The sequence below is a fragment of the Mus caroli genome, unplaced genomic scaffold (assembly GCF_978045245.1).
Source record: "Mus caroli unplaced genomic scaffold, Mus_caroli_1 scaffold_11, whole genome shotgun sequence".
Lineage (NCBI taxonomy): Eukaryota > Metazoa > Chordata > Mammalia > Rodentia > Muridae > Mus > Mus caroli.
Genome location: NW_028227266.1, coordinates 96,319,981 through 96,332,025, shown reverse-complemented (window position 1 = coordinate 96,332,025; position 12,045 = coordinate 96,319,981). Strand labels below are relative to the sequence as shown.

Below are 12,045 nucleotides of genomic sequence, written 5' to 3'. Positions count from 1 at the left end.
GTGATGCAAATGTGAGGCAGCTGATCAAGACCTAGCAACCACAGATATTGTCTCTTGAATGTGTGTCAAGCACTCTCCCAGGAGGGCTTGAATCTGAAACAGAAGGGTTAGAGCCATGGGCAAGGACAACACTACTCCCTAGAACAGTGTTATGTCTAGAACCTCTTATTGCATATCCTGGAGCCAGACTCTTAGAATAGAGGCACTACTGGTTATAAGAATAAACCAGCAAAGCTTTATAAAGTATACGTGCCAGGGCCTCATCCTAGCTACACAGGCCAATACCTCAGGGGACTCTACAGGGCAGCCATGTCTGCAGTCTGCAGTGATGTCTTCCAATCACAGTGGTTCACCATCAGGAGGCTCAGAACCTCAGAGCTGCAATGTTCTGCAAGGTGCCTCAGCTCTGCCCTCACAGGAAATCATACCTTAACAATTAGCTTGAGATTGGCACAGAGGGCAGGAGACATGATATAGTGGAGAACAGCGCTTGTTACTAAGGGTTTGATGTCTGGAACCCACGTCATAGAAAGAGAGAACCAATTCATGCAAAGTTTTCCATGACCTCCACAAGGACAAGGTTGTACTCATGTGCACAAACATGTATGTAGACATTAATATATACATATGCATGTGTACACACACATACACACACATGCATGTGCATACATACACATGCACATGCATACACACACACATACACACACATGCACATGCATACACACATCATAAATACATATTTAAAAAACAATTGTTACAGCAAAAATGGAAAGGGTCTGGTCTAACTTAGCTCCTGGCACAGAAAGTAATATAAATGCAAAAGATTAGGGTTTAATGAAGGCCTGATTTAGACTTTTATCTCATATCAAAAAGTCTTTCCAGGGGAAAAGTGATAGATGCTGCAGCAGAAATGGGAAAAGCACAGGAAAGTATCAAAATACACAAACCACCTAAAATCCAAACACTTGGAGAGATGTCTGGTAAAGTTCTGTACACTTCATTTAAATGTTACTTTTATTTCTATAAATAAGTGGAGTGCCTTCCCATTTCAATCTATTTTAATAATACACATGGGATTATTGTGCTGTGAATAACTCAGGACATGTGTGTGATAAAGTATCCTGCTTTGGAGGGGTGTTCATGACAAAACGTCACATAGTCCACACCGGCCTTGAACTTCTGAGCCTCCTGACCCCACATCTCAAGTACTAGGATTGCAAGCATGCTCCACCATGCCTGCATGATGAAATAGCCTTTGGAAACTAAATGACATGCCAGTTTAAAACTCTGCCATGTGGATTTATCATACTTTATGTAATGGCTTCTTTTGTCGGCTACTTAGAGTGTCTCCTTTTAAAGGCAAATAAAACAGAGCCTTAGTGAGCCTTCTGGAATGCAACCTTCACACATTTCTGATTGTTTCCTGGCTGGAAGTTGAATTACTAAGCCATAGAATATAAATATTGAGAATTTTTTAAGTGAAAATGATGAAATTGGCCTTCATGGGCATCACATTGCTTTCTGTTTAGTGTACTGAACAACAAAACACAGTAATGCTGGTCCATTATAAAGTCCTCTATAAATAGTTGAAGATCTCCTCTGATTAGTCAGCAAAGGTTCACTGAGGAAGAAAGAGAGACGCTTAAGCCACCATTGCCATTATCACCAGTAAAGCTCTCAGTGGCTGCCACTCTCTTGTGGGTCTCCTCATTCATTGTGTAGTGGTGGGTGTGGAGGAAAAAGCTCTGTCTGGTCCAGATATGCTGAGACAAGAATCCTTGCATTGTTTGGTCTGGCTTTACTTAGCCATCAAAGAGAAAGAACCAGTGTTGAGTGCAGAGGCTTTTATTGACAAAACCAGCAGGCTGTGTGTGTCGCCTCTAATCACTACCTTCCACTTGCCGGAACTTGGTCACAGGGCCTTCACCCAGCCCCGGAGAGACTGTGCAATGCAATTAACTATATACTGGGTCAAAGGAAGCAGGACTTGGTGCACATGGAGCAGTGCCTCTGCCACAAGGGACGCATGGCCTTTGGTGGCCTTTGTCTCTATTCTCTCTGCTGGCCTCATTCTTTATGAGAATCATGCTATTGCCTGTTACCACCCACAATTCCTTCCCAGATCCTGCCAGCTCCCTATAATCCCTTCATACTCACAAGATCCCTTCCTTTTCGAGTACAGTTGCCCTTCTCATTTTGAGTTCAGCTGGAAACAATGAATGATAAGTGGACATGCATCGTGTTTGACATTTCCTGCAGGGAATACTAAGATGGGGTTGGGGGGCAACCTGGCCTAGCCCTGACAGAGCATCAGCCTGGTAGTGAGTGCTACAATGGATCTCCAGCCTATGGGAAAACAAGGATGTGTCCACAGCTCTGGAGTGACTAGAAAACTGCTCAGAAGGATTGCAACTGTAAGAACAGGAGGGAACCCTACTCCCTGCTGCCCGTTGGCTGACCAGGAGATGCTGCTGGTTGTTTGTGTGTTGATCCACAGGTCTTCAGCAGTGAGGCAGAGGGAAAGGGCCTAGGCTGAAAGATACTCTAGCAAAGGAAGTCTGTTCTTCTAGTCTTCTTGGTCCACCTCCTCACCCTAGTTGATTATAAATAAGGCTTTTTCCTTTTCCTAACAGCTCTTAACAGAAACCCAGAAAATTACTTACACAATCCTGAAGGGGCAGGAAGTATTTAGCAGAGGCCATGTGGGCAAGAGAATGACACCCCCCCTCCCCCGTTGACCTTGGGCAGGCATCTTGAACCAATTCCTGTGTTGGAAGAATTGGCAGTAATCTATTTAGTCAGAGCCAATCAAGGTTTATCTTTAGAGATGAAGCCAGTATTGACCTCATAGCAAGGTCATAACCGGGCCAGAAGAGTTTTGCCAGTCCAGAGGCTAAGAGTGGCCATCCACACACTGGGCACATGGAGTGACGGCCCATCCTCTCTCTTGCCATTTTTGCATTGGGTTCTGGAGAATGCTGGTGCTTGGGTGGAACCAGCCTCTGACATAGCTGTCTGTGATGCTGTAGTCCCCAGGCACAGCAATGGCCTTTATAATAACCGACAGCCACTGAACATCTGTTCCAGCCAGCTGCTTTACACACATTTCCTCATTGTGGCAATTAAGATTCTATCCATTACAGAGATGGTAAGTCCAGATCAAATGGTATCAGATAACTAAAAAAGAAATCAAACGAATGCAGAGAATATAGACTTCCTTGTACCTGAAAACTCCTAGATCTATGATGGCTTTGTGGTCATCTTACAGGTAAAGTGTGATCAAGATCCACGTTCCTGTTCTCTGCATTTTCTCAGATCTGTGTCTAGACCTGTATCAGTTTAAGATGAGCAGATAAGGGTGCAGCTGCTGCAGACCTCTGGTTATACACTGCACTTCCCCAGAGGAAAGAAGCCACCCCACAGGTTCATGTTCTGCTGGCACCTATCCCAGAACTGCTTAGGAAACTACTAACCATTGGCCTGGACCAAGTCCTCCCTGCCAGTTCTCAGCAGAGACCATGTTCTCTGACCTTAGGCAGGCATCTTGAACCAATTCCTGTGTTGGAAGAGTTGGCAGGAGTCTATTTAGTCAGAGCCAACCAAGGCTCATCTTTAGAGATGAGGCCAATGTTGACCTCATAGCAAGGTTTATATGAAGGTATAGGAATCAGGCACAGTATTCCAGCTCTAGGTTACCTTAAACTAGCCCACTCCCTACTCTAATGCAGGTCTTAATGGATGGCTATGCTTATCCCCGTGCATGGCCATGAACTCATTTACCCACCTATAGCACACATGCCTCCTAGTAAATTTCTCTGGAGTTCTACAGCCAAGTAAAACATGACTTCTCTATGTGTTGGTACAGAACAGCTCGTTTCTTGCCAGTTGGTAGTGTCCTGTGGCTCTAAGTGTCATGGCTAAAACCATGTCATAAGATTTCCTAAGCAAGTAAGAAAGTCTTTCTATCAGAGGAAGAAAAGGTTCCATTGATTGATGGCCGTGCTTGGGGGGTGGGGGGGTGATTATTCATCGCTTTGAAGAGCCACGGAGTTATGTCTAATGTTGGAAAATCAATTTGTCTCCTCCTAGCAGCTAAAAGCAAGGCTGCCCCTCTTAGCATAGATTACGGAGACAAAAGAGATGTGTTTTGTGGTCACTGTGTCAAGACTGACAAAATAAAACAAATCCCAGAACTCTAGGAGAAAGCAGCCATGCTGTAGAGTCCAGAGAAGCTGATGTGATCGGCAGAGAGCCCTGTAAGTACACACAATGAAGCTTTCACTGGGCTCCGATGGAGTATGACTTGGCCCAGGGTTTTGAAGGCAGGGTCTCAGAAGAAGTTTTGCTATGGGCCCTACCAGAGGTTATTCTACTTCAGTGTCTTCCCCCAAATATGTTCTAGAAAATTCATCAGAACCACTTATAGATGGGAAAATAAGAGAGGCTATCTCTTTGTTTTCTGAACTGTACCTAGCAACTCTTTGGTGGAAGCAGACAGAGAGGTTCTCTCATGCTTCAATCCCATTTCTGCCTTTCAGAAATGAACCGGCATCACTATGCCCTGTATGTGCACAACTGCCGCCTCGTCTTCCTCCTGCGGAAGGACTTTGACCAGGCAGACACCTTTCGCCCTGCAGAGTTTCACTGGAAGCTGGACCAGGTAAGACTCTCAGGGACATGCCTTCTCCTTTGCAGAGAACACCAGTTTGCTCTCAGGGTAGTGGCAGTGGGTTGGCTCTCCAGGACTGCTTAGTTTCTTGGTTTTAGAAAATTCAGTTCAAGAAGGCAGATAGCATCTTAGGTCAGGGTAAAAACTGAAAGCCAGTAGTGAGGGAAAGTGTGCTAGCTGAGATGCCACAGGATCAGAGGACCTGTGGACCATTGCACCTGCATCTGCTATGCTCACTCCTTGTTGAGCCCACGGGAAGATGTTTATCCTGCCCCCCCCCCCGACCTGCTGAAGATCTTTGTTGATAGATATATCTTTGGTCTTTGTGTCAGTGAGCATCATGTCTGCCCTTTGATGCTTTCCTCCTTTGGGTACCAGTATGACTTGCTTTTGGTGACAGGCAATTGAAAACAGGGACAAGAGGACTTTGAAAAAAAAAAAAGCCACGACAGAGCATTTCTGAAGTGGAAAACCTGACTCATCAGAGCTTTATGGCTTGATCACAGGGGCTGGTACATCACACTTCTCCATAACAAAGCTGTGTCTGGGTTGAGTCCAGAGCTTTGAAGTGTGTGTTCCTGAGGGTGGTACCAGAAACCACTCATTTGTGGGGAAGGACACTGCACAGCGAGGAAGCAAGACTGATATGGCCTTCACTTAGAGATGAAACTGGGCAGGGTTTCATTTTTTAAAAAATAGTATTAATTCAGCAAAAGAGAGAATACCAATAGGCAGGAATGAGATGTCACCTAACGATGCTCATTTTATAGTCCCCAACGAGTTAGGTCTCAACCTCTTATTTTGATCTTCTGTGACTTACAGGCCTATTTTCTCTCTTGTGTGCCCATTGTATGTAATGCTACCTTGTCCTTTCTGATGCTGATGTTTCATAATCCTGCATTTTCTCTCTCCTGTTATTCTACCTCTTTCCCATCCTCTCCTGAACACCCCTACCCTTCAGCTCCCAGTAGGATTGACCTCAGCAAGAACTTACTCACACGGAGACATTAGTGATGGCTGCCCCTTCCATCCTCAAAGATGATCACATGTATGTTCGGTGTAACCCAGATATCTCAACCCAAGGACTCTCCTCTTATGGAATCTGTGCAGTGTGTGAAAAGCAAAGATGTTGTGCTCAGGAGACAGAGTGGGGAGCCAGTGGCAACTGTCTGGCCTGATCTTAGTAAATGCAAACCCTGCTGGATCCTGGGTGTCTGAAAAGACAGCATATGTGTTCGTCTGCATTTCTTTGTGTTAGGAATTCTGGGGCATGTAGGAGTGGTAAAACGTTGACATTGTTTATATGATTTCTCAGCAACCTCCCAGCTATGTCCTGAAGTGCCAGATGGCTTTTATGGGATGTTTTAAAATATATAATACAAATTGAAGTGAATTAAAATAAATTCCATATTGTGAGGGGTTCTTTAATAAGAACATTGCCATACTGGTGGAGATAATTATAGATACCCAGAGGCACTTTCTGAGATGGGATTGAGAAGGAAGGATACAAGCAAATGAAGTTGCAGGGTTTGAAATTAAAAATAGACAAGGAAGGAATCCTGGTTGTATAGATAAATATATAGTGAATGTAGCAATTCTGAGAGCCATGCATTTAAAGAGGAACTGAGTCACTGAGCAATGCCCTGGTCCCAGGGATGTTCCTTTGGCTAGTTTTGTTTTGTATTGTTTTGTTTTGTTTTGTTTTGTTTTGTTGAGCCTGCTCTGTAGCAGGCAGGCTGCATATATGAGACCATCCCCAGCCCTGCCACAGGCTTTCCATGGGGCCTTCCTGGCAGGAGACTCCAGCCCCAGTGACTTGCCTATGGTCCACAGCAAGCCATGGCCAGCACCTATCCTTTCTCTCATGTTACTCCTTTGGTGAGCATGCTGACTTAAAATGTAAGTCATAGACAGAAATTACATCTATTATACAAAATATTTGTAGCTTTTATAGAACCCTACAAGCTAACAGCTCTTTACTTGGCATAAGCTCTGTATTTGTCTGTGTCTAACCTTGTGCAGGCTACCTTAACAAAATACCCTGGGCTGCATGGCTTAAGGGAAAGATGTTTACTTTCTCATGGCCAATAAGGTTGGGAAATGCAAGGTCAAAGCGCTTGTTAATGCATGATCTAATGAGATCAGTTTTCCTAGATACAGAGGGCTTCCTTTACCTGCTTTGTCCTCAATTCCAGAAATAGAAAGATGGCACCCTCATGTCTGCTCCTCTCAAAAAGAACCAACCCTGCTAAATGAAGTCCCAAGTCTCACTCCCTCATTTTATTTCTGTTGCCTGCCCTGGGTCATAACGCCAAATATACCTGGGATTTAGTATTTCATACTGTGAGCTTGGGGAGGACAGAATTCGGGCTGCAGCATTTCTATACTAACCTTGGGAAATCCTGTACTAAGTCTTGTGAAAGTCAGAGGACTTCTTGCTATCAGACATCCTAGCTCATAGGGATAGTTGGCAGGGGAAGGAAGGAGGCTGTAGTGAGGAGGGCACAGGAACTCTCCACAGTGCTCACACTGCCAACCCAGTGGTGTGTATAGGCCAGCCCATGGAACCACCTTTTTTTCGTCCTCAGCTCCCTGTTATGGGCGAACCTTTCCTGAAGTTTCTCTCATGTAAACTACATGATGCTCAGAACATACAGACCTGATGAAGCTTCTCGACCAGGAACTACCCTGGCACATCTCCTGCCCCTTGTTTGTCAGACTCGTCATGACTCTTTCTGCACTGCCATCACATGGTTATCCCTCCCATCTGCTTCCTTAGTGCCAAGCTCCTGGAAGAAGGGTGGTGTCTTACTCAGGCCCAGCTAGACAGAGTATGGCATAGCTCCAAGTACATAAGATAGTCCAGATAAAATGTCTGCATAACAGTGAAGGGATGTGGAGGGAGAGACAGTAAAGCCAGAAGAAGGGGAAGAAAGAGAGAGATGGAGAGAAGAAAAATCAAGACATCTAAAAACAAACAAACAAACAAAACAAAACTTCTGGTGATGAATTGAAAATTTTGTTCACTTCACTGGTCATTCAAAATTTTAAATTTTTGCCATTGTTTTCCTTACTCTTTGGTTCTTAAAACAGTGTTTATCTCTTATCTTTTTATCTTATTTCAAAGATCCAGTTGGATTAGCCACCAGTGAGTCTATAAATGGCCTTTGCCAAAAATTATTCAAACTGGTCTAATATGGTGTGTGTAACTAAACTCCTGGCCTACCGTGGGAATTCTCAAAACCTCCTATCGATTCTAATGCCTACTGGGCCTTTTTTATTTCTGCTCTAAGTGGCTTATTCTGTAAGTTATACTCTGTGCTTCATCCCCAGATCAGTGTAAAACTAGAAGCTTTGGCTATCTAGAAGTTTCCATGATCATGGGTTAAAAAGACTGTTTATAGTCTCATGTAGGAAGTGCTTGGGCACATAGCAGGGCACAACCCTAGTAGGGAGGGCAGGCAGGGCTATCTGATGTAGCCCTGTGGATAAGAGTCTAAGAAAGCATCCAGAAGGAACCCTGGAATGGAAAGGTACATGTGCAGAGACAGGCATCCAAGATGGTAGACAGTGAATAGCCCAAGTGTTCAAATTTAGAAAACGTGGACCAGGCAGGAATTAAGTCCAAGTAGATTTTTATGTCCTGTCACCCTCCTAGGCAAACAGGTCATAATCAAATTATCCATTATTTCCATTACTCAATATAAGACCATGAATTTTATGGATGGTCAAACTCAGAGAGTCTTGTATGTTATATATCACAACACATTCAAGCAAATGTAAGTCTGCCTAGAACAATACCCGAGACCAGTGGTAGGGACTAATCTCTCCTGTCTCCCAGCCACTGTACCCAAGTCCAGATCAGTGCATTTGAACAACTGGCCTGTAATTACCATTGAAGCTAGACTATAATGTTTTCCACATAGCTCTTCAGGGTGGCCATGAGTGAAGCAGTTGCTCACGCCCCAGAGGCATCATGTGTCTCCACCCTTTTTCCCTACACTGATACCCCAGAAGGCCTTTGCCAAGGCACATGAATTGCCTGTAGGTGTAATGAGGCAGCCCCAGGAAATGCCTCTGAGAATCCAGGGCATCTCACTGAAGTGATGCTAACAGCAAGGGAAATGTCATTTTAATAGGATTTTTTGCTCACAGTCTACTAATGCAAATCCCTCAAGCCAGCCGTCAGTCATGTACCAACTCAGACAAGAGCTCCAGCACATACAGGGAAAGGTTTATCAATCTATGAGCCCTCTTGACTTCAGTATTATTTGGATAAGATTGATTCAGTGTTGTGAATTCTGGTCGTCTTCCCTTTAGAACTGTTGGTATTTGAATGGTATTTCCTGGGACTCCCATTGAAGGAGATAGCTTGAGTGACAGACTCAGTGAGACAGAAAGAGCACAGGTGTCCCAATTCCTATGAGGAAAACAAAGTATCTGTGGAGAGCATAGAGCCCAGAAGAGGCAGAAATCGGTCACGTTTGGCCAGCCATTTTCTTATCTGTGCATCAGGGACAGAGACAAGAGGGGTATGGCTCACGCTGAGGGAGCTCACTGGTTCATGGCCAGTTAATGTTCCCTGGTAGTGTTCTCCTGCAGGGGCCTCAGACTCTAATAATTCTGGGCTACTGGGAGAAGCAGCTGGATTAAAGAGGCTCAGCCAGGTGAAGCCAGATACCTAGTGAAATAAAGATCTGTCTCTAGGCCATACATCTAGGCCTAACACTGTAATTTCAACTATCTGGAAGCTGAAAATCAGGTTTTCATGTAAGCCATCCCAATTTTCAATATGTTCTTCTTTTGGAAAGTTATAGCATTAGGCCAAACTGAATATTATGCAGTATACCTTTATCTTCTGACTAGGTTATTCTGTTCATTGAAAAGGGCACTTTTGATTTTTAACCCCCCCCCTTTCTCTCTCAGAAGTTTAGATCTTCATAAATGAAGTTTATTGTGTGCTTCTTCTAAAAGAAAACCTCTGTGTGTGTGTTTACATTTGGGTGCGTGCGTGCCATGGCACATATGATAAAGTCTCTGACTGCCACGATACCATGGCTAGCTGCCTCTCAAGCTCTCTTCCTCCCATCATGCCATAGGAGTGCTTAGATTTTCAAGCTTTCTTTTCTATATCTGTATTTGTATGAGTTCCAAGGATCCAAACCCAGGTCCCCGTGCTTGCATGAGAAATGCTTTACCGGGTGGACCATCTTCTCAGCCTCTGCTTGTGCACTACTTTATGCTTCTCATTCTCCCAGCTCCATAGCTCACCTCCCTGGAGAGGGAATGAGTACATGGTAACCAACACTTCCAGGCCACACCCAGAGGGAAGGGGTGGGAGGACACTGACTCCCTCCATCTAGGCCACTAGTATTGGCAAGGTCTTCCTCTTTCTACATAAAGGAGACAGTCACAGGCCTGAATTTTCCCACAATGGGGATTTACACACATTTGTCTTAAGCCAAGGCCTTTGTCTCTCAAGTCCATTGTTCTTACATAGAATGTGAAAGGTCCTAGAGGAAGATTTTAAAAGATCTCATCCTTTATTCTTGGAGAAGGGGCGTAGGAATGATGCAAAGGCAGTTTCCTTGCATTTGCCCATTCAGCCACACTGGGAGTCAAATGGGTTAGTTCAATCATTATTATAGCCAGTGCCAAGGAGTTAATTAGAGAATGGTCAGTCCAGTCCAGACCAGTCATCTTAATGAGCAAAATAATTGGCCATTGTCAGCACTCCAAATCTGCTATTAAAGACTCACTCCTGGGCAGGCTGGCATTGTTTCTTCTGATGTGAGGCCCCTGCCCTGCTCAGCAGCCCACCTTAAGCTGTCTCCAGTAAAGCCTGCCTTCCTTTGAGAGCAAGTGTCCCAAACAGACAGGGAAGGTTGAGTGGAACTCTTGTGTTCTCATGCAGGTAGACTGCAAAGCAGATTTTTTTTCAAAGAAACCAATCTGTGTGGTTATTATGTGTCAATAATGGATACACAGAGGGTCCCAGGCACAGTGGCTCTCACTATCATATATAAAGAGAACCTAGAGAGTTTATCTTTCAATATGTAGGAATACCACCAAGCCCCTGCTCCTCTTAGAACCCACCCCTCTCCAGCCTCTTTCCATCTCCAGCAAAGCTTCTAGTTCTGGGGGGAGAGGTAGCTACATGGTTTCATGGTGCTGGCAGAGAATGGTCTCCAGGCCCCCAAGGCATAATCAGGCCTCTGAGGTCAGTACTGCAGTGTTGAGTGATCTGGTCACTGAGAAGGTAATAAGAGGCATGCTTGCCCTGTTTTCTCTCTTCATCAGCCTTTCATGGGGCCCTTGGTCCCTGCTGCATAGCTGCCACTGTGGCAGACAGAAAACCCCCCCCCAAGACATTATTCTTCTATATACCATGTGAATATATCCTCTTGTGTGGCAAAAAAAAAGTGTTTGCATCTGTGAGCAGTTAATGAGCTTGAGATGAGATAGTTCTGTATTACTTTTATGGGTCCAATAGAGACAAGGCTCTAAGTGGGAGGGAGGCAACAGGAGACACAGGAAATATAAAGATGGGAGGAGAGGTCCAACATGATGCACTAGAGTATGGGAGGCCACAAGCCAAGGAGTTTCAAAACCTTTTCAAAGTGGAAAAGTTTCTTCTCCAGAGCCCTCAGAAGGGATTTTGCCATACTGACACCATGATTTTAGTCTACTGGAACTTATTTCATCCTCTGACCTCCAAAACCATAAGATCATAAATCTATGTTGTTTTAAGCCACAAAGTTGGAGGTGATTTGTTATAGCAGCAAAAGGAAACTAATACATCACCGTGCGCCTTGGGGAGGTCTTGGAATCATAAATCAAGCCACGTGTCCCATCCCCTTGCATCTTACCGAGGTGACCCTGAGCCATGTTTTCAGAACAGGCCTATAGTCTCCTCTGCACACCAGTGCAGGCGCCTCAGCTGCAGGTTTCCTGAGACCCACCATTTCTAGAAAGGCCCTAGAAGGGAGGGAGGAGGAGGCTGTCTAACAATGACCTTCAGTGCTTGTGCCTGGCTTCCTACCTAGCTTGGTTTCTCACTGGCCCCTGGATGAGGCTATGCAAGTGACAGATTTGGGGCTCTCTTTCCCCTCTGAGATGCATTATACTTTTGCCTAAGGGACCAGCAAAGGGGAAAAGGAAAAGATTCTGCCTTCATTGAAAGAAAGATTGCATACTCTGTGTTTTAGTCTTGAAATGTTAAACCCAAGTCAGAGAATGTTCTTTGTCTTGACAGAACCTTCCCTCAGCTTAAGGCAGATCAAGCTGATATGAATTTATACGGTGCTGATTGAATCTAACACTGTTCCTAAAAGGCTCATGTGTGAAAGGCTTGGTTTCTGGCTGATGAGCTTTTT

The 12,045-nt window shown here is 44.6% G+C and overlaps 1 protein-coding gene across 1 annotated transcript in view; it reads left to right on the top strand.

The window, feature by feature from the left end:
- Clstn2 (calsyntenin 2) overlaps positions 1–12,045 on the top strand; it is a 597,099-nt gene that overhangs the window by 498,210 nt on the left and 86,844 nt on the right. Inside the window, exon 8 of the mRNA XM_085827931.1 lies at positions 4,539–4,660. Within this exon, the coding sequence (XP_085684057.1) occupies positions 4,539–4,660 (122 nt within the window). The remainder of the gene's footprint in view (positions 1–4,538; positions 4,661–12,045) is intronic.